Raw genomic sequence first — 22432 nt, 5'->3', positions numbered from 1 at the left:
AGATACCATTGTAATAGGCAATAACAAGAAAAAGGATACTAATCCATGTGTTTTTCAATTGTATAAGAAAAAATTGCTTTCTTTAGATGGTAAATTGACACTCACTTGTGAACGAAGCAACTCCTTATAACTAGCAAGCTCACGAAAAGCTTTGATGAACTTGGACATGATCGGCCCTACAAAAAAGGAACCATGTAAAATGCTTTCAGGTAAAATCTTCAATTTTTCAGCTAGGTTATTCTATCTCAACATCAAAAAAAGCTATTCTATTTTTGAAGCCCGAAATGTCATCTTCCCCTTTTTCATTTTGCAGTATAATTTTTTATCAAATAAACTTGCTAAGGATGCAACAGAGGCTTCAAATTAAGAAATAGATAACCAGGAAAAAAAAGGTGAAATTCTCAATTTCCTTATACCCAAATATATATACACATACATTTATATTGAAAGTTTTCAAGAGAGCTTTTAATAAAACTGTTCTATTTTTTATTAACTAAAGAACTGAACTTAAATAGAGAAACGAGTCATAATCCTAATTGGGAAAAAAATTCTCTTATTCTAATAAACTACTAAAACATAAGGGAAAATAATTCTCTTATTCTAATAAACTACTAAAAGATAAAATAAAATATTCCTAGAATATGAATAAAACTTATCTACCTAAATAAATTTAAAATATATACATATTTCAACACCCTCCCTCAAGTTGGTGCATATATATCAATCATGCCCAACTTGCTTACAAGAAAATCAAAGCTTGTCTTAGAGAGCCTTTTGGTGAGTATGTCAGCAATCTGTTGCTTTGAAGGAACAAACGGCATGCACACTTGACCTTCTTCAATCTTCTCCTTGATAAAGTGACTATCAATCTCAACATGTTTAGTTCTGTCATGTTGGACTGGGTTCTGAGCAATACTAATGGCAGCTTTGCTATCACAGTACAACTTCATTGGTGAAGTTATTGGTTTCCTCAGCTCTTTTATAATTCTTTTTAACCACATCATTTCACAAATTCCTTAAGTCATTGATCTAAACTCAGCCTCTGCACTACTTCTTGCTACAATACTTTGTTTTTTGCTTCGCCCAATCACAAGGTTTCCCCAAACAAATGTACAGTATCCTGATGTAAATCTTCTATCTGTTATTGAGCTTGCCCAATCTGCATATGTATAAGCTTCAATTTCTCTTTTCGAATTTCTTGAAGGTTAAGCCCTTTCCAAGTGAACTCTTCAAGTATCTTAGAATCCGAAACACTGCTTCTTCATGTTCCTCCATTGGGGAGTGCATAAATTGACTCACTAAGCTCACTGCAAAAGCTATGTCTGACCTTGTATGTGATAAGTAAATTAACTTACCAACTAATCTTTGTACTGCCCTTTATCAACTAATCGACATTCTTTATTTCTGAATTTTACATTTGGATCAATTGGTGTGTCAGTTGGGTGGCAACCACTCATCTCGGCCTCTTTTAAAAGATCAATCACATATTTTTTCTGAGAGACCACAAAACCCTTCTTTGATCGAGCAACCTCCATTCCAAGAAAGTATTTCAAAGGACCCAAGTCTTTGATCTCAAACTCCAATGCTAAGTGCTCCTTGAGGCGCCTTATTTCATCCACATCATCTCCTGTAAGAATGGTATCATCGACATAAACTATAATAACTGCTATTCTATTTTCTTGTGAATGTTGATAGAACATTGTGTGATCAGCTTGCCCTTGTGAGTAACTTTGTTTTTTTAACAACTTGTGTGATCAGCGCCAATCGATTGCTAATTTTACGGATTGCGACCATTCCAGATAATTATTGCCATTCAGCTTGTGAGATGTCAGCTAAAAAGAAAGGTGAGACGCCTCTGTCCCTTGAGCCATTGTACTCTCGGTAGTTGTTTTAACGGTAGAACTTTCTTCCTCTGTTTGATTGTTGGATCTCTTATCTCCATTGAAGATTGTTTTAACCATGATGTTACTAGAGATTTAACCTAGCTCTGATACCATGAAAGTTTTCAAGAAAGTTTTTAACAAAACTGTTCTATTTTTTATTAACTAAAGAGCTGAACTTAAATAGAGAAAAGAGTCTAATCCTAATTGGAAAAATAATTCTCTTATTCTAATAAACTACTAAAATATAAAATAAAATATTCCTAGGATATGAATAAAACTTATCTACCTAAATAAGATTTATCTAACTAAATAAATTTAAAATATATACATATTTCAACATATATATCAATCTCACCTGACAAGAAAGCTAGTGGACTGTGACCAGATAAACTTTCTGTTCAGGAAAATGGAACATTAGTTGGAGAAAGGGAATGAAAATCTTACCCCTAATTAGTAAGTTAACGGTCCAACATGATAATCTTCCTATTGTCTTCCACCAAGACAACTCAACTACCAGATGAGATATGGCCAGCAAAAATCAAGAGTATGAAACAACACAGACTACCACTTGCCAGCAACCATACAATGAAGCAAAGAAAGATAAGCCACTTTCAATATCTCTTCTTCAAGACAAAGAAAAAGAAAAGGTCCACATACCATATGCCATCTCCATTAAATTAAAATCTCATAAGCCAAGGTTCCAAGCAGCCTCTAAACAATGATCTTAGGAGACACCCCTGGATTCCAGACGCTGATCTAAAATAAATAGTTTACAAGTACGCCATCAGCTCATTGTCATTGGGCCTAACAGCAAATCTACCAGGTTCAGCTTTTGGAGTGTTAACCCAAATTCTCCTATCTCAATTAACGGGACTGTAGCTTCCTTATACAGGAAAAACACGCATGCACCCACATACACACGTACACACACAAACAAACAAATTTCATTTGTAATTAACAATGGTAGAATAGGATTCTCCCCTATCCTCTAGAAAATTAGTATTCTGTATATAAGAATCTGAAACACAGAAAACCTAACTTTTAAAAGCTTCGTGTTACCGTTATACTCACCTATATATTTCAGCTCCATTACAGCATGTCTTTCTGTCGCAGATTTTACACGTCACAACTCTGTAAAAAATTACTAGAATAATTTTTCTAAAAGTCTAAAACCTCAATTTATTCACCTAACTTTTAACTCTGGAATGTGAGACATCTTTAGTGAATTAAAATATTCAGTGGTAACTAGGTGTCCATATATGATCTGAACTTGTCCAGACTTCAGTCCAAAGGCCTCTTCTTTTAAATTATTATTATTATTATTATTATTATTATTATTATTATTATTAATAAAAAGTCAAATATATTGTTTCATGCCTACATCTACCACTCAGACTAAGCATACATATTACTAATTATTCACCAGGTGATCCGAAAGCTAACTTCATATTCCACCCAATGAGATCTCCTAACGATTTTTTTCCTTTTTCTTAAATGCATTAGACTTAATAAGATGAAAATAAGGGCTTTTAAACGTAAACCAAACAGGGAAAAAGCAATTGCCAATCGATAGCATTTGTTCTGCAAAGAGGCAAAATGCGCATTTAGTTTATGGCCTTCTGCCATTGACTGTAAACAGGAATTTGCTTGAGAAAGTAATCAACAGTCAGAAACACATATGCGCACGGAGTTAAATGCACATCTGTTATATGTTTCATCTCCAGTAATTGACAAAGCTTGCAAGTTGCAACACAAGAACCAAAACTTTAAACCTAATCAAAATTGTTAACAATAACTAGTAAGACGGGTTTTGTAGTTAAAAGAGGTCTAAATAAGACGACACCTTGGAAACCTCCTATAGATAAACTATAAGGATCATCCTTCGCACCACCAAATGCTTCTAAAGAATCAGCAAAGCTATTGTCTCCATTATATGCTTCTCCAAGGGCTGCCCTGCAAAAGGAATAGAGATGGAGCAAAATAAATAAACATGCATATATGGGAAAAAGAGAGGGAGAGAGAGATTCAGAGTGAGATGTATCTTCAATAATTCTTTTTGTATTTTACAACTCAAGTCACTAAAGGGAGCACTTGTTCTCTTCCTTCTTTTATTGGGTCTTGGGCAATTAACTTAATCATATCCTATTCATTATTGCAGTGGAATTATGTCATAGCAGGGGAGAGAGGACAAATTCAAAGTCACATGACAGATGTTCGGGGACCAAGGCAAAAGAATTGAATCCAGCATTTACGCTATGAGTAAAACGAATTAGCGAATTTTGAAATAGAAAGATACATACATAAACCTTTTGCTTCCTTTATACAGTATTTGACAGCGATTTTTCAAATCATCAGCCATATGCTCCAAAGACCATATCTGTTCCATCAACAAAAAAGATTAGAATCGGTTTTTTCGTCAATTAAAGAAAAATAGTTATAACCGAAAAGAAATATAAAAATAAGCCATTACTTTAACCAATACCAATTACTTTTGGAAATAAGATTCAAGTGAATTTTGATTCTTCACTGTTCGGTTAAAAAGAAAAGAAAATAGAAAATTTTATATTCAAATGAAACGGTAACCATTGTTCACAATTCGATTCAAAAAGGGAAAAAAAAAACTTTTCAGTTATTCATTGGCTAGGCAATCAAACGAAATTATAAAAAATAAAACCTTAATTCTGAAAACACAAATGTAGAATAGGGGAAATGTGGAGAACTTCGGAGTTACCTGCTTTTGAAACATAGGTGAATCTTCAAGCTTGAGAAAGGCCGACATTGCTAATTTGCTTTTTTCTTTTCTTCTTCTTTATCTTTCAAAATTCAATCTCAAAAGATCGCAGGGTCTGTGTCTCGGATCCAAAATGAAAGTAATGGAGACCATGCCAGATGAAGCTGTTTTATTTATTTATTTAAAGAAAGATCAACCAACTAACTAGGTTCGCGGGCGAGCCAGGGGCCTATATGGGCTCAGTGAGTTTGAGCCTTAAAGGCTATAAACCCACTAAAATAGTTCATTAAAAATGGGTAAATACAAAATGAGCCTATATTTGATTGAGTCTACGGCCCGTTGAATTACCAAGACTGGTGTGTTGATAAGCAGTGGTTAATTAAATGTTAACTCCTGCTATTTGTCAAAGTTGTATATTTAGTTTTGTATCTTAATTTGATATTTTAGTTCATGTATTTTTTAGATTCTAAAATTTCAGTACTCACCAAATGATAGTTATTATATTCATTAAGTTTTGTTATTTTCAAATTTTGATGGGGTAAATATATTATCATATATCTAATGCTATATTAGCTTATTATCTTTAGTATTAGTCACTAAAAATTTAGTTCATGGATTAACAATGGCCATTTAGCATCAAGACTGAAATTTTAATATTTGAAAAATATAGGACCTTAAAATGATTCAATTGGAGAATATGGACTAAATCTACAACTGTACGCATATTACAAGTGTAATACCCTATTTTTACCCGGGTCAAAAGGGACCGAATTACAAACGGGACTGAATGGCCCAATTAATAAGACAAAGTAGTGGCCCAATTAATTCAAATGCAATTACAACAGAATAGGCCCAAAATTAACAGTGGCCCAAGTAGTTTCAAAAACCTTAGGGTTTCTAGGGTAAACCGCAACCGTCCTCAAGCGCCACAGCCAAGCATCACAGCATGATCTTCGGACCTGCACATCAAGAAAGAAAGCGGCAGTATATGGAAAGGAAAAGATTTGCAAATCAAATCAAAGATTGTTTCTTTATATTGTTGATACTTCGGCTATAAAAGAGCCATCGATATACTGTAATGAGCCTCCCCGAATTCGAAAATCAATAAAAAAACAGGGAATTACACAATACAACAAGAACAAAGAATCGAACCAAGAGGTTCACATTTACAGTTTTTTTACTTATTTATTTTTCGTTTCGCTTTAGTTTATTTATTATTATCGGTCTTTTTACATACGAATAAAACAAAATAATAAAAAAGAAAGAAATAACCTTTAGTGGTGCCCAAATCGCCGTCGATGGCTGAGGGTGTCGTCTCCGATGACAGACGACCAGGAGCCGAAGGGCTTCTTGGGCTTTCGGGGCATTTTTATTGATGTTTTCGGAATTTTGAGCCCAAATCCGGGCTTGGGAAGGTCAAGAGAGCCAAAAGGGTCGTTTTCCTTTTTCCGGCCACCGCAGACGGTGGTGACGCCGTCGGAGATCGGTGGCCGATGACCGGCCTATGACCGGGCCCTGGCCGGAGTACAAGGAAGGGAAGAGCATTTTTGAAACCTTTTTGAAGTTTTTTTTTAAAAAAGAATGAAAAATGAAATTTTTTAACTAAATTTTGGCTTATATAGCATACTGAAAACGACACCGTTTGGAAGGGTGGGATCCGCGTGTCGACCTGACCCGGACCCAGGATCCGCGTGTTTTTATGCGGAGGGGTAAATTGCGCTTTTAGCCCCTCCGCCTTTTAATATTTTTACAATTAAGTTTTTTTTTTAAAATTTACCCTTTTATTCATTTTAAAATTCAATTCGATCTGATTGAGCAGCGCCGTTTAGGGAAGTAGGAAAATTTCCTTCGGTCCCTCCATGTAATCTGTGCGTTCAATTTGGTCCTTCGATCTCCATTTATTTGCATTTGCCTCGAATTTTTATTTACATTTAATTTAGTCCTTCCTTTATATTTCTTAAAATTAATTAATTAATAATGTAATTTATATATATGTATATATATTTTATAATCTACATGCGTGTATATTTCTTTTATATATATATATATATATACATATATATATATTTATATTTTAGAATATTCTATATACATATGTGTACGTATTTAGCCATGTTTTTATTTATTTTCAAAAATACTTAAATACATATTCATATTTCTAACACATATTCTATAATTTATATATATTTTATATTTTTTGTTTTCATAAATACATTATATATTTTGTTATTTAAATTTTATAAACCAAATTTTATATGTAAATCCATATTTTCAATATCGTATACACACTTTATTTTTATATTTATTTGTATTTTATTTACCTTCTAAAGGATGTTTTTATTATTATTTATTTTTGTTCATTTATTAGATATTTCAGTATGTCATCGTTTTTCAAATTTTGCTTATTCACTATTTATGTTATTTCTATATCGTTGTTGTATTTATTATTTGTTGTTGCGACCTTTATACATACATCCAATATAACATTACATTTTACTCAAATTTAAAAATAAAAATAAAAATTTTCAAAATAAAGACAATACTCGTATTTAGGATTTTCAAGAAAATTGAGCCCTAACGTATTGGGTTCCGATTTTCTTCATAAAATCTAACAATCGGGGATTGCTCTTTAATCAAACAAAATAAAACTTGTCATCGAGAATTCAATATGTTGTGTCCTAACGTATTGGTGTGACGCATTGATTTCTCGAGATAAAGATTTTTTTTAAAAAAAATAAAGGAAATATTCAATGTTTGAGATTTTAAGAAATCGTGCCCTAACGTATTGGGCTGCGATTTCTTCATAAATTTTAAACAATTAAATATTTTCTTAAATTTTATTACACGAGTTTTTTTGGACCAACTCATCTTGAAAGGAATAAAATATCGTGCCCTAACGCATTGGGTGTGACATTTTCTTTTTCAAAATGAAAGAGTCTTAATAAATAACTTAATTTATTTAAGGATCGTATTTTTCAACTCTCGACATTAAGACATTTATGAATCAACTTGGTACCAATTTTTGGGCGTTACGAGGGTGCTAATCCTTCTTCGTACGTAACTGACTCCCGAACCCGTTTTTCTAAAACTCGTAGACCAAAGTCGTTTTTAGGTGATCCAATCACACCTTAATAAAAGATTGGTGGCGACTCCAATTTTCGTCGACAACTAATTTTTGTTTTTTCTCAAAAATAAAAATGGTTTCGACAGCTTGGCGACTCCACTGGGGACTTTTAAAAATAAGAGAGTTGAGCCACAAAGTTGATTAATTTTTGTCTTAAAGTCGAGAAAATAAATTTTAAAAATTCATAAGATCCTTTTGCATTCATTATATTATTGCTTAATTGATCTAAGTTATTTTTGCATTATATATTACATGAGTAGAATGATTTTACCCTTCTAAGTGGGAGTGAGAAACTATTCCTTCGTGAGGTTTTCACCTCCGTATAGGATAGTGGATCGCTTTCGGAATACATCTGTACCTATGCCTTCGTGAGATTTTCATCTCCGTATAGTCATAGGGAAAATGTATTCCCCTGAACTGAAGTTGATCTATATGAGCCTATAATAGGTGGAGATCGAGGAATCTGTTGGTTCGGGTACCTTTGCCCTAGAAGCCAAACCTCATATAATGAACCTTAAGAATCCACCCTAGGTAGAGCTACACTAAACCCTAGTAGATACCCGAATAGGTGTTTTATTATTTGTTGATTCTATGTTTATACATGATACTGACTTTTTGTGTTTTACTTTGATCACATGGCATTCCAACTACATGGCATTTCATTCTGAAAGGCGCTGGTTCATATTTGGTTGCTAGATAGAAAGCTTATCATGGAAAAAGGGTTTCTTGATAAAGTGGAAGAAATACGGTTGCCCGAATATATCCAAGAAACAAAACAAAAGAAGGGTGATGAAGAAGTATACGACTTTGCTTCATGGCCCTAAAATTCAAGTTGATTATTCAAGAGATGTCGACATTTAAAGAAGCAGATGAGCATTACGAAGACGGGCAGATAATGGATCACGCAAAAAGAAGTTAGTAGTGGCGTCCATTGGAAATTCGCGTGATTTGTCTTAAACATCCAAATGAAGGAAAGATTGATGTTGTTTCTTGGAATGTGAGGGCAAGGCCATACATACATCCGTTTTATGTAAAGAAATTTACTTTCTAGTAAAGTTTTCTAAATGAAATCAAATTAGAATCGACGCCTTTTTGTATTCATTTCATGCATCACATCATATGCATTAAAGACCGTTAAAAGACTCTAATTGAGTAAAGTTATTTCAACTAATCTAGAAAACTAACACCCTTACGGTACCCAAGCAAAGGCTAGAGAAATGGACTAAAGGTTGGAGAAATTAGAGCGAATGCAAATGCAGAAGCAACTGACCAAATTTCAACAGGAAATGAGAGATCAGATGCTAAAATTACAGAGAACTATGACGAGCCAGTTCAACCGATTGCTAGCTGGAGATTTAGAAGAAGTGAAAGACTCGGTGGTCCACTTTGGGGAAGATAATGAAGACCCTGTTTATCCCTCAGGTTTTACCCCGATAAGTGTTCAGCCAGATATGCGTCCACGAGGGGTACCCCTTACTATCAAATCTTAACAATATCAAACCAATAACAGAAGGCAAGCCTCAAAAGAAAAAGAAAATGAGGTGAACAACGTGAACACGTACAGTAAATCGATTATTAATCAGCAAGGTTCATCAAGACAAGAATCATATGTGAAGCAAGGTACTGAAAAACTCCAGTTCACGCCAATTCTAATGTCGTACAAGGAGCTGTATCAAAGCTTATTCGATGCGCATGTTGTTTCTCCTTTACATGTGAAGCCTCCACAGTCTCCGTATCCCAAATGGTACGACGCAAGTGCACAATGCAATTATTATGCGGGAATTACGGGACACTCAATAGAGTTGTCAAGTTGGATGGCTCATTTAATGTAGAAAATTCGCTACCCGATCATGATTGACAATGGGGTGAATGCAATATATGAAGAGATGTTTGGAAGTGTTCACATCAATGACATATAGGAAGACACAAATGAAATGGGGACCTTGTTAGATATCCGCTCTTATAAATCTTGGAGTGTTCAAAGTAATTGAACTGCGGAAGAAATCCCTGTAGTTTTTAGAGCTTATTTAGAGTAATGTTCAAAGCATTTTTGTTGTTTTTAGCCTAAAAATGATAGAAATCCCTTTGTGAAATAGGCTAATGTCTGAACGTCATTATTTTAATGAAATGCATCTTTGCAATCATTTTTGAGCCAATATTCTTTCATTCTTTACGAATAATTATTTTTTATTCTTTCATTCTATTGGATTATCTTCCAAATAAACCTTTCATTCATAATCATAATGTACAGATTCTTAAATTCATACGTTCTTTGTATAATCTTTTGTACCTACAATAGGTCGTTGGATATCAACAACTTGAGTGATGCTACTACAGACTCAGAATCTCCTTTTGAGCGAGACATGTGTTTATAGGGATCTCATGACTTTGAAGATGACATAGATTGTAGCCTATTTCTAGACTTGTTAAGGATGGTAGAACAAGTCGAGAAACGGATCTTACCCTACAAAGAATCATTGGGATACATGACTTCTCCTTATGTGGGGCATGAAGGTCATTTGGTCAATCTCGCCAAAAGAATCTGACGGTCATCGATTCATCTTTGTGGTCATCAATTACTTTACTAAATGGGTGGAAGCTGCTTCATATGCCAATGTCACAAAGTTGACAGTTATCAAATTCGTGAAGAATCATATGTCAGTATGGAACGCCAAAAGGATCATATCTGACAATGTACTAAATTTGAACAACAGCACAATATCAAAAGTTTGCAGTCTGTTCACGATTAATGCCATATTACCAAAAAAAAGATGGCGCAAAAAAAAATTCTACCGGGGCAATGCCTTTCTCTTGGGCCCATCGCGGTTTTGCCTATTGAAGACAAGATTTTTTCTCTCTGAGTTTTTGGATATAATTTCAATTGAAGAGGAATGTTCAAAGTTATCCATCATGGTCAAATGCGCCAAAAGCAAATGATGCGAGCTCACAAAAAAGGTCCACCCTAGAAAATTCCTTAAGAGGGACCTGGTATTGAAGAAGATCCTTCCCATACAAAAAGAACTTTATCCCAAGCTGGGAAGGACTTATGTAGAAGGCCTTATCTGGAAAAGCGTCAATTTTTATCAGAAGGGATAACAAGGACATGCCTAATCCTATGAGTTCAGATTCAATCAAAAAAATATTTTAAAAAAAAGAAAAAAAAAGAAAAAGGAGAGGCCAATGTGAAAATCCGCAAAGGACGCCTTGAGACCAAAGGGAATTTGAGTTGAAAACCCGAAAAGGACGGCTCAAATTTTGATCAGAATGGGACATGAGGTGATCAGAGCAGCTCAAATTTTGATCAGATTGATGCATGTTGTGATCTTGCTATACCTGAATCAACAGGAAATGGTAGGAGACATCTTGGGACATCGACGAAGTACTGTAGATCTCCTAAACACATGTCAAACTCAGAATGGTCTTCAAAAAGTTTGTACAGAGAAGCTCAAGCTGCGATATCTGGGGCACCCAATTTTCATACTATTTATATTGAATTTGTTGTTCTCGGAATACTTCATTCTTTCCCAAGATACACATTCCCAATCAATTTCTTTGTTATCCTTATTTACTATTTTTTGATAATCTATTCCTTTCGAGCTATGCTCAGAACCAATTGTATTCTCATCCATTGTTATACCCTTTTTGCAAGCATGTTGCATTGGAATAATGATTAATGGACTAATTAAACTTTCACAAGAAAAGTTTGACATATTACTCTAGAAGTTTCTAAATAATACAGGAACCTGAAACAGGACTATTGTTTAGAATGCACCATGTTTAAAGGTTAAAAATCTGAAAATGAAGAGTCTAAATTAGGATTTTCTCTTTTGATTTTGTTGTTAAAAACATTGATTGAACAAAATGACAAAGCTTAAATAAACAAGTAAACAATGATCACCAGATAGTAGGAAGAGGTTTCATTGGAGAAGGAAGCCTTAATTTATGCATGAGCCTTTGGTACGATACCTTGGGAATGGTGTAAGGGACCAGAGAGATTTAGATCTTGTATCCTTTAATTGTGATAGGAGATGATTGAGAAAAAGCCATATATTCCTACCTTTGGGTTACAGTGGGAGAATGATGGTACAAATTTTGCTTCCAATGGATTGAACTTTGAGGTTTACAGTGGGGGGCAACCTGACTAAATGTTTCTTCAAAAAAACCAACCAAGCAAGAAGGCGTTGTAGCACATCAGTGTTAAAGCCTTAATAAACTTCGAGCAATGACAACCTAAGTGAGATCATTCTCGGAAAAAAATTATGCATTCGTGCAAACACCATTCACACATGACTAGTTAGGAGCATTTGATTCATTTTATGTCATCCTAATCATTAGGCATAATTAGGTTCATTATACAGGTCATGTTCCCTAGAGAGCAGATCAGTGAAGATAGCAGATCCTGTCTTCCTATATTGGTAGCGAAGTGGATCGAAGATGCAGATCTTGTCTTCCCATACTGGTGGTGAAGTAGATCGAAGAAAGCAGATCTTGTCTTCATGTATTAGCGTGAAGTAGATCGAAGATAGCAGATCTTGCCTTCCTGTACCGATAGCGAAGCAGATCGAAGACACTAGCCTTGCCTCCCTAGGTTGCAGTGAAGCAGGCTAAAAATAGCAGATCTTGCCTTCCTGCACCGACAGTGAAGCAGATCGAAGACACCAGCCTTGCCTCCCTGGGTTACAGCGGAGCAGGCTAAAAATAGTAAATCTTGCCTTTCTGCACCGACAGCGAAGCAGATCGAAGGCACCAGCCTTGCCTCCCTGGATTGCAGCGGAGCAGGTTAAAAATAGCAAATCTTACCTTCACCTGCAAGCGGTAAAGCGGATCGATGACCCACCCTATCTTCACGGTCGAGAGAGGAATAGGTTAAAGATTGTGAATCCTATCTCATTGGGCAGCTGTGGAATAGATTAAAGAGCCCTATCTCCCTGGTCAGCAGTGGAATAGGTTAAAGATTATGAATCCTATCTCCCTAGTCAGCAGTGTAATAGGTTGAAGATTGAGAATTCTATCTCCCTGGGCAGCAGTGGAATAGATTAAAGAATCTTATCTCCCTGGACAGTAGTGGAATAGGTTAAAGATTGTGAATCCTATCTCCCTAGACAACAGTGGAATAGGTTAAAGATTGTGAGTCCTATCTCCCTGGTCAGTAGTGGAATAGGTTGAAAATTGAGAATTCTATCTTCCTGGGCAGTAGTGGAATAGATTAAAGAATCCTATCTCCCTGGAAAGCAGTAGAATAGGTTAAAGATTGTGAATCCTATCTCCTTGTCAGCAGTGGAATAGGTTGAAGATTGATAATTCTATCTCCCTGTGCAGTAGTGGAATAGATTGAAGATTGTAGGTCCTATCTCCCTGGTCAGCGGTGGAATAGGTTGAAGATCATGAATCTATCTCCCGGAGCAGCAGTGGAGTAGGTTGAAAATAACAGATCTCGCCTTCCTGTACTGGCAGTGAAGTAGATCGAAGACATCAGTCCTATCGCCTTAATGTTGCAATGGAAAAGATTGAAGCCACAACGGAGAATCTTATTTCCCTGGCGTTGTAGCAGAGCAGATTGAAGCCATGATGGCGAATCTTATCTCCCTAGCGTTAAGGCTTGGATTAGTTGAAGTGAAACGAATTGAAGCTGTGGGCAGCAAATCCTATCTCTTTGGCATTACAGTGGAGCAGATTGAAGCCGCAACGGCGAATCTTACTTCCCTGGCGGTGTAATGGAACAGATTGAAGCTACGACGGCGAATCTTGTTTCCTTAACATTGAAGATGGCAAATCTTATCTCCCTGAAGTTGCAGTGGAGCGATTTGAAGCCAATAATCTTATGTCCCTGAAGTTGCAGTGGAGCGAATTAAAACCACGGATCTTATCTCTCTGAAGGTACAGTAGAGTAGATCACATCGGGTCTTATCTCCTTGAAGTTGTAGTGGAGCAGACCCAAGAAAGGGAGTCTTATTTCCCTGAAGTTGCAATGGAACAGACTCAAGAAAGTAAGTCTTATCCCCCTAAAATTGCAGTGGGGCAGACTAAATAAACAAATCCTATCTCCCTAAAGTTGTAGTGGAGTGGATTAGAAGGTTGGATCTTGTCTCTCTAAAATTATAGTAGAGCAGACCGCATCAAATTCATCTTTGAGTTACAGCGGATCAAGTTGAAGCTACAAATCTTATCTCCCTGAAGTTGCAGTGGAGCAGATTTTGTTCTCTTGAGAAACTACAACATAAGAATCCTATCTCCCTGACATTGCAGTGGAGTAAATTGAAGCAGATGCAGTAGAAATGAATGAGGCTACTCGAAGAAGAAGAGTACCAAGATCCAGCACGACCAGGCAAAATTGGGTATTTTTTAAGTCTTTTCTTCGTTTCTGTTACACGATAACGAGCAAAGAGGAGCAGCTGTAATACCCTATTTTTTCCCGGGTCAAAAGGGCCCGAATTACAAACGGGACTGAATGGCCCAATTAATAAGACAAAGCAGTGGCCCAATTAATTCAAATGCAATTACAACAGAATAGGCCCAAAATTAACAGTGGCCCAAGTAGTTTCAGAAACCCTAGGGTTTCTAGGGTAAACCGCAGCCTTCCTCAAGTGCAGCAACCAAGCATCATAGCATGATCTTCGGACCTGCACATCAAGAAAGAAAGCAGCAGTATATGGAGAGGAAAAGATTTGCAAATCAAATCAAAGATTGTTTCTTTGTATTGTTGATACTTCGGCTACAAAAGAGCCATCGATATACTGTAATGAGGCCCCCACCGAATTTGAAATTCAATAAAAAAACAGGGAATTACACAATACAATAATAACAAAGAATCGAACCAAGAGGTTCACATTTACAGTTTTTTTACTTATTTATTTTTCGTTTCACTTTAGTTTATTTATTATTATCGATATTTTTACATATGAATAAAACAAAATAATAAAAAGGAAAGAAATAACCTTTAGTGGTGCCCAGATCGCCGTCGATGGCCGAGGGTGTCGTCTTCGATGACAGACGACCGGGAGCCGAAGGGCTTCTCGGGCTTTCAGGGCATTTTTATTGATGTTTTGGGAATTTTGAGCCCAGATCTGAGCTTGGGAACGTCAAGAGAGCCAAAAGGGTCGTTTTCCCTTTTTCCGGCCACCGCAGACGGTGGTGACGGCGTCGAAGATCGACAGTCGGCGCGGTGGCCGATGACCGGCCTATGATCGGGCCCTGGCCAGAGGACAAGGAAGGGGAGAGCATTTTTGAAACCTTTTTGAAGTTTTTTTTAAAAAGAATGAAAAATGAAAATTTTTAACTAAATTTTGGCTTATATAGCCTACTGAAAACGGCACCGTTTGGAAGGGTGGGATCCGCGTGTCGACCGACCGGACCCGGGATCCAGCGTGTTTTTATGCGGAGGGTAAATTGCGCTTTAGCCCTCCGCCTTTTAATATTTTACAATTAAGTTTTTTTTTTAAATTTACCCTTTTATTCATTTTAAAATTCAATTCGATCTGATTGAGCAGCGCCGTTTAGGGAAGTAGGAAAATTTCCTTCGGTCCCTCCATGTAATCTGCGTTCAATTTGGTCCTTCGATCTCCATTTATTTGCAGATTTGCCTCGAATTTTTATTTACAGTTTAATTTAGTCCTTCCTTTATATTTCTTAAAATTAATTAATTAATAATGTAATTTATATATATGTATATATATTTTATAATCTACATGCGTGTATATTTCTTTTATATATATATATATACATATATATATTTATATTTTAGAATATTCTATATACATATGTGTACGTATTTAGCCATGTTTTATTTATTTTCAAAAATACTTAAATACATATTCATATTTCTAACACATATTCTATAATTTATATATATTTTTATATTTTTTTGTTTTCATAAATACATTATATATTTTGTTATTTAAATTCTATAAACCAAATTTTATATGTAAATCCATATTTTCAATATACGTATACACACTTTATTTTATATTTATTTGTATTTTTATTTACCTTCTAAAGGATGTTTATTATTATTATTTATTTTGTTCATTTATTAGATATTTCGTATGTCATCGTTTTTCAAATTTTGCTTATTTACTATTTATGTTATTTCTATATCGTTGTTGTATTTATTATTTGTTGTTGCGACCTTTATACATACATCCAATATAACATTACATTTTACTCAAACTTAAAATAAAAATAAAAATTTTCAAAATAAAGACAATACTCGTATTTAGGATTTTCAAGAAAATTGAGCCCTAACGTATTGGGTTCCGATTTTCTTCATAAAATCTAACAATCGGGGATTGCTCTTTAATCAAACAAAATAAAACTTGTCATCGAGAATTCAATATGTTGTGTCCTAACGTATTGGATGTGACGCATTGATTTCTCGAGATAAAATTTTTTTTAAAAAAATAAAGGAAATATTCAATGTTTGAGATTTTAAAAAATCGTTTCCTAACGTATTGGGCTGCTATTTCTTCATAAATTTTAAACAATTAAATATTTTCTTAAATTTTATTACACGAGTTTTTTTGGACCAACTCATCTTGAAAGGAATAAAATATCGTGCCCTAACGCATTGGGTGTGACATTTTCTTTTTCAAAATGAGAGAGTTTTAATAAATAACTTAATTTATTTAAGATCGTATTTTTCAATTCTCGACATTAAGACATTTATTAATCAACTTGGTACCAATTTTTGGGCGTTACGAGGGTGCTAATCCTTCTTCGTACGTAACTGACTCCCGAACTCGTTTTTCTAAAACTCGTAGACCAAAGTCGTTTTTAGGTGATCCAATCACACTTTAATAAAAGATTGGTGGCGACTCCAATTTTCGTCGACAACTAATTTTTGTTTTTTCCCAAAAATAAAAATGGTTTCGACAACAAGACTGGTAATTGAATTTAACCAAGCAAATTTAACTACTTTTGTTTGGGATAGGACTAAATTTTCAAAATTCAAAGAGTACAGGTATTACAATTAACCAATTTAAAAATATAAAAACTAAAATTGATAAAATTAAAGTATAAGAATTAAATCCACAATTTCACAAAGTATAGATACTAATAGCATAACTTAATATTAGTTAAACATTTCACCCAAAAAATAGCTAAACAAATTTAAATATTTAAACACAATCACATACTTTAAATATATTTCACTTCAAATTTGATTTAATGTTTAATTTTCAAATTGCGAATAAGATAGTGGAAATGAAAATTTTAGATCTCAAAGTTCAAATCATACCCTTAATAAATGTGTGAGGTTGACATTTATTCTAATTAATTAGTTATTCAATGGATGTATCATTTAAAAATAAGTAATGTTGAAATTGATTTACACATTTAAATTTCAGTCCCAAATTAATAGGATTATCAAATACTTTTATTAAATTAGATTATGTAATCTTTTAAAGAAAAAAATTCACACCGCTAGTACAATTGGATTACTTCTAGAATTAAGGGTTTGTTTGATTGGCGGTAAAATAATTTCCGTAAAATGATTTTTGGAAAATGTTTTACTTTTCGTAAAATGATTTATTGGAAAATATTTTACGGTGTTTGATTGAATCATGTAAAATATTTTCTGTGTTTGATGATTTCTGAAAATATTTTCCGGAAAAGTTGTTTTTACATATATTAATAAATTTATATACATATTAATAAATTTTTATATTTTAAATTATTTTTACACATATTGCAATGATTTATTTATAAATAAATTTTTATTAATAAAAATTTTATCTAATTAAATTGAAATGTTCATCTATTTGTAGATTATACCGATTTGATTTTACTTCTTCATTATTAAAACATTTATTTGTATTTAAATTTTATATTAATTTGATTCTACTTTTATCCAATCGATTCTTGTGATACATATATTTAACATGGGATTTAAATTAAAATAAAAATATCTGTAATTATTAGAAAATTTCATTTTAAAAAAAACTAGTATATTGTATTAACTCGTACTAAATGATATGTCAAACTTAAATTGCTACATTAATATATATTGGGTAACTAATGCAAGTGTAATATGCAATTAAAAGCTAGAATTTAAATGTTACCAACACAAAAATAAAGACGAGATAATAAAAATTATTGAAAAAGAAAAGCAAAACAGTAATCCATAGCACAACAAGAAACTAGTTATATTGTTGTTCTCTTTTTTCTATCCAAACCCAAAACAAAACATCCAAACCGCATTTAGTACTGCCAAAGTCTTTTATGGTTCCATCTAAGATTTGCAATAAATGAATTTGAAACTACTTAGGACCAATGTCTTTGAGAGCACAGATCTGCTCTTCCCCCAATGCAGACATAACAGACACAACCAGGTCTTTCCCCTCAGCAAAACCATCCTTGATCTGCAATAACACCAAAACACATGAATGTAAAATTATATAACTACCATCTTCATGATATGTAAATTGGAACCAACATTTTCATGTTTGGATATATGGACATCACATCAGGCACCAGTCGCAAGAGATATTAGTAAAATGCAACTCATATTTTCATGTTTAGAATGTGTTTGTCATGTATATATAGATATTTGCATCAGGTACAAGTCGTGTGAGTTAAGATAATGTCTAACAACCCGGTAAAATTATAGCAGCACATATATAAAAGAACAATACAGTTCAGCTAGTACAACATGAGAAAAATGACTATATTTCCCTAAAAGAATATGGGGTTCATATTACAAACCTTGTTCTTGAAAACCAAGTCCTGCAAACAAGTGAAGCCAGAGAAAAGACCTTATGTAACACCATTAGACCACAGTCCATGCACAAGAAAACCAAACAGTCTAAAAAGAAAGGAAATATTAATAATGGAACTCAAAACGGACCTTGACTTCTCTGAAAAAGGATCTCAGCTCGTCCAATGACTTCTCAAAACTTCCATACATTCTAATGGATAACCTTAGCCACTTCGAAATATGTGCTCTATTCTTTTCATCTTGATCACAAAAAACCATTTCCATTTAAATATGCATTAAAACGAAAGGGGATAGTTACTATCATTTTCTTAATGTTATTAAGAACATTACCTCAAATGCAGCAAAATATCACAAGCCATATTTTAGTTAAATAAATATATGGCGTCGATCATATATCTTCTTGAACTTTGGTACGAAAACATCTAATAGAAGACTCTAAGGAAGTGCAACTACTAGCTAATAGTAACATCTGCACATTTCTAGGGGCATTGCTTCACATATTTATACAAGTTTGATGCTTTGGTACAATCAAGTAGAGCTGACAAAATTCTTCAGAAAAAGAAATAGGGAATTCTCAGAAGCTAAAGATTTGTTTTACTTGCCCTGTACAACTCATCCTAGCCAAAAAATGCACAAAGAAAAAGTAGAAAACAGTTCTAGACTTAACCCAAACCCAACTGGTTATCATATGATATACATTTAGTGAAGATGCCTATGAATCTCACTAGAGGCAATGCAATAAACCATCAATGAATACTCTGTTTCATATAAAAGATTACCCTAGTCCACTTCTTATCCTATCCATCTACGTTTTGGGGAAGAGCTTTGCTCTCTTCCATATCTGCTCACCTAGCAGACAAATAGTGAACTATCACAAGTCCATGGCATTACTGGTAATTTGAGCAAGGGATTAGACATTGGCCACAAAGATGTTCCCTTGTATATTCATTTGATAGTAAGTTGTGTGCTTTATCAAAAAAAAAAGTAAGTTGTGTGATGTTAGCATTTTATATTCAGAAGCTTGTGTAATAGCTAAAACCAAATCCAAAATGATTACCTAGTAGGATGATGGCTCCATAATCATATCTATGGCGTATACAACACCCTGCATAGTAAAAAAGGTAGTCATTGAATAACACCATTGAACTGAAGAAAGTTCTTTTTCTTTTTTTTTCAAGGGGAGATTTATGAAGAATATATGCTTAAATGACATAATCAACCATCTGTATATAACCAAAATATAACCAAAATATCATCCAGCAAGAAAAGTCGCCCAAATAGGAGGTGAATAGCCCAATAGATAATCTGTAATCTTCATCGGCTACTATACTTTCTCTCAATTTGATGACAATCAGCATAATTCATTAAAATAAAAATGTTAGAAATCAAAGAACGAGAGAGGAAGAGAGGAAACAAAACAGAATATCTTTGAGAAGAAGATGAAGAAGAAGAAGAAAAAGGAATGAAGAACGAAAGAAGAAGAAGGAGCCTTACCTGGATTAAGGAGGAACCGGAAGAGGTCCTTGACCAAACTGATTTGCAACCCAAGGGGAAGGGAAAAGGGAAGGGGAAGGGAAAGGGGAAAGGGGAGAAGAAGGCGTCATTTCGGAAAATGTCTTACTGAGTTCAAAAGCGTAAGATATTTTCCCCCAATTTGTAATAGGTTTTCTCGTGTTACGGAATTGGTTTTACAAAAGGAAAATATTTTCATGCTATCAAACACTGGAAAACGTGTAAAACCAATTCCGAAATTGGTTTTCCCCTATCAAACACAGCCTAAAATAAAAAATGCTCATGTGATCAAATATTACTTGCTTACATAATTTCAAAAAAATAGATTAAAGAATTATATATATTGCTTACATAATTTTTAAGTAGCTTTAAATTAAATATTTTTTTTTTGTTTTTAAAATGTAATATAGTTCAATTTAATAAAATTCCTTTTGAAGATGTTATTAAATAGATTTTAATTATTAAATAAAAAGTAGAGAGATTAATTTAATTGCACAAAGCTTATAGGGACTGAGAAGAAAATTAAACCTTTAAATCATAGTATTTTCCCGATGAGTCTTCCATTACAAGGAAGAACAAGAAGCCGCAAACATTTTTATTATTATTATCTAATTTGTATAAGATAAAAAAAATACCAGATTTGCCGTAGAAATCTAAGAAGTGATCGGAATCTGTTGATTTTACTCTTGGATGTTGTCGATGGCGGGGCTAAGGTACGTAGAAGCCCTTAAGACAGTATGATTTTCCATTCTTTTTTATATTTTAATCTTGTTTTCATTCAGTTTCATTGTAAGTCTTCTAATATCCTAGTTATCTTTGATTCTTGATCAACGCTTTCAATTTATCCAGCTTTTCCCCCCTCTTTTACTGTAGGAAGAATATTTGAAAAAAAGAGAAGAAAATAACGGAATTGAATGCTCATACTAATTTGAATTTTTGTGTATCTGTTAACGTTTTAATTTTTATTGTTTTGCTTTTTATGTTTTCAATTGTTGAAAGAACCATTTCTTTCATGAAACTGTTCCTAAGTTTTGTTCTATTTTTGTGTTGAAGTGGAGTTTTCCTTTTGTTGGTTTTAAGTTTTTCCCTTTGTACAGCAGATGGGCTAAGGGTTCTGGAGATTTTAGAAACGATTTATAGCAGATAATAAGGAAGAAGAAGAATAAATGGTTGAAGTTGCTGGTGGTGAGGGAACTCGACGGCGATTGCCGCCATGGATGCAAGGTAAAGCAAGTACACCTAGCGGCGACCGGGATAAGAGTGATAAAGTCCAAGAGGTTGGAGATGAATTTATCTCTGGAAATTTTAAGCCCAGAAAACAGTCTAAAAAAGCTTCCGAGCCTATTGAAAAAGGTGAAACCAAGAGGAGGAAAAGGAAAATTTGTCAACAAGACGCACCATGTGATAGTGAAAATGCTTCCCCGGTGAAAATGAGTATTGGTCTTCGGGAAAAACAAGTTCAGGAACCTTCTCATCGGCAAAGAAACAAAACAAAAGTTAGATTGAGAAGCGGAAAAGATAGTAAAACCCCATCTCCGATTGAGGATGATGAGGAAGAACTGAGTCCAGAAGATTTGTTGAGCATCGCTAAAGAGGTAGTTAAACTTGTTGAAAACTTTAAGGGTTTCTTCTTGTCTTTAAATTTGCAATAAAGATCTCAGTTTGATATTATTTATGTTATTACAGTATGTCAAAGCTGATAAAGACATAGGGCTGCAAGAGCTATCAACTGGGGATTGTGAATTTGGAAAGCAATTATCAACTATAGCCTCTCCCAAAGCCAAGTCAGAAAGTTCTCTTATTGCCATTGATGGTAACCGAAAATCGCCTGTTGATGAAACAACTTATGATTTAACTGAAAGTCCGAAAGGTGACAAACATTTGATCAAGACCAGCAGAACAGGAGATCCTGCTCACGACATGCTGGATCTGTTTTTAGGTCCTTTATTAAAGAAACCTGTGGATGAAAAGAGGACTGAATTCGTAAGGAGGGATCTGACATTTTCCAAGGAATTAGGAAAGGGAAGTCAGAATGATGTTAAAGAAGAAACAGTCCCTTTGACAAAGAAGAAGTGCACACTCAGGGATAAGGTAGCAATGCTACTCGATTAATAGGAAATCAAGGCCTGCAAACAATCATCATATGGTGAAATGAACATGAAATTCAAGGCTAATCCTGATCTTTTTTATTTGTAAAGTAGATGTTTGCAGTGGCGACAGTCTGTAAAATGTACCTCTTCATATTGGCTTATCATGCTCTCGAAGTGCATAGTTTACCTGCAACTTGGTATTCTGAGTTTTTCTTTTCTTTTCTTTTAGCTGATGTACCGAAGTGATTATGTATAAATTTTCTTTTAGAACCAGCCATTTTCAGGTTTCAGTATGCAAGATCTGGTCATTCATGTTACTAAATCCTGTTTCAATTGTAAAGATTCAATGAAAATGATTTTTAATTCTCAGTATGCAAAGAA

General features: G+C 34.1%; 3 protein-coding genes across 17 annotated transcripts in view; 1 reads left to right on the top strand and 2 right to left on the bottom strand.

The window, feature by feature from the left end:
- LOC105794313 (ADP-ribosylation factor GTPase-activating protein AGD2) overlaps positions 1 to 4770 on the bottom strand; it is a 52588-nt gene extending 47818 nt beyond the window's left edge. For 4 of the 6 annotated variants that reach the window (XM_012623431.2, XM_052628373.1, XM_052628374.1 and 1 more), the window contains exons 1-4: positions 4615 to 4770; positions 4184 to 4260; positions 3727 to 3836; positions 106 to 176 (exon numbers count right to left, since the gene is read on the bottom strand). In XM_012623431.2, coding sequence (XP_012478885.1) covers positions 106 to 176; positions 3727 to 3836; positions 4184 to 4260; positions 4615 to 4662 — 306 coding nt within the window. In that variant the 5' untranslated portion in view covers positions 4663 to 4770. Of the gene's footprint in view, positions 1 to 105; positions 177 to 2540; positions 2640 to 3726; positions 3837 to 4183; positions 4261 to 4614 lie in introns of all 6 variants that reach the window. The other 2 variants (XM_052628376.1, XM_052628377.1) reach the window with 2 other exon arrangements.
- Positions 4771 to 17804: 13034 nt separating this feature from the next.
- Positions 17805 to 20152, bottom strand: LOC105794314 (uncharacterized). Of its 10 annotated transcripts, none has more exons than XR_008194457.1 (4): positions 19944 to 20152; positions 19507 to 19554; positions 18579 to 18688; positions 17805 to 18093 (listed from the first exon to the last, which is right to left on the bottom strand). XR_008194457.1 is itself a non-coding variant. In XM_052628371.1 (4 exons), the coding sequence occupies exons 2-4, from the start codon at positions 19589 to 19591 to the stop codon at positions 17992 to 17994; spliced, it is 297 nt and encodes a 98-aa protein (XP_052484331.1). In that variant the 5' UTR covers positions 19592 to 19773; positions 19944 to 20148; the 3' UTR covers positions 17805 to 17991. The 10 variants fall into 10 exon arrangements, 1 of the variants encoding a protein (XP_052484331.1); XM_052628371.1 differs by having other exon boundaries at positions 19507 to 19773; positions 19944 to 20148; XR_008194458.1 differs by lacking the exon at positions 18579 to 18688 and having other exon boundaries at positions 19944 to 20148.
- A 360-nt stretch (positions 20153 to 20512) lies between these two features.
- Positions 20513 to 22432, top strand: LOC105794312 (hypothetical protein). The gene is made up of 3 exons (XM_012623427.2): positions 20513 to 20674; positions 21062 to 21556; positions 21648 to 22432. Exons 2-3 carry the CDS (start codon positions 21128 to 21130, stop codon positions 22071 to 22073), a joined length of 855 nt encoding a protein of 284 aa, XP_012478881.1. The 5' UTR covers positions 20513 to 20674; positions 21062 to 21127; the 3' UTR covers positions 22074 to 22432.

This window comes from Gossypium raimondii, chromosome 3 (assembly GCF_025698545.1).
Source record: "Gossypium raimondii isolate GPD5lz chromosome 3, ASM2569854v1, whole genome shotgun sequence".
Taxonomy (NCBI): domain Eukaryota; kingdom Viridiplantae; phylum Streptophyta; class Magnoliopsida; order Malvales; family Malvaceae; genus Gossypium; species Gossypium raimondii.
This window is presented reverse-complemented; position numbering and strand designations above follow the sequence as displayed.

Coding starts and splice junctions, on each gene's coding strand:
- LOC105794312 (XM_012623427.2), top strand. CDS start 21,128: ATGGTTGAAGTTGCTGGTGGTGAGGGAACTCGACGGCGATTGCCGCCA. Junction 21,557..21,647: donor TGTTGAGCATCGCTAAAGAG/GTAGTTAAACTT, acceptor ATGTTATTACAG/TATGTCAAAGCTGATAAAGA.
- LOC105794314 (XM_052628371.1), bottom strand. CDS start 19,591: ATGGTGTTATTCAATGACTACCTTTTTTACTATGCAGGGTGTTGTATA. Junction 18,689..19,506: donor TGGAGCCATCATCCTACTAG/GTAATCATTTTG, acceptor TTTGTGATCAAG/ATGAAAAGAATAGAGCACAT. Junction 18,094..18,578: donor CCTTTTTCAGAGAAGTCAAG/GTCCGTTTTGAG, acceptor GTGTTATTGCAG/ATCAAGGATGGTTTTGCTGA.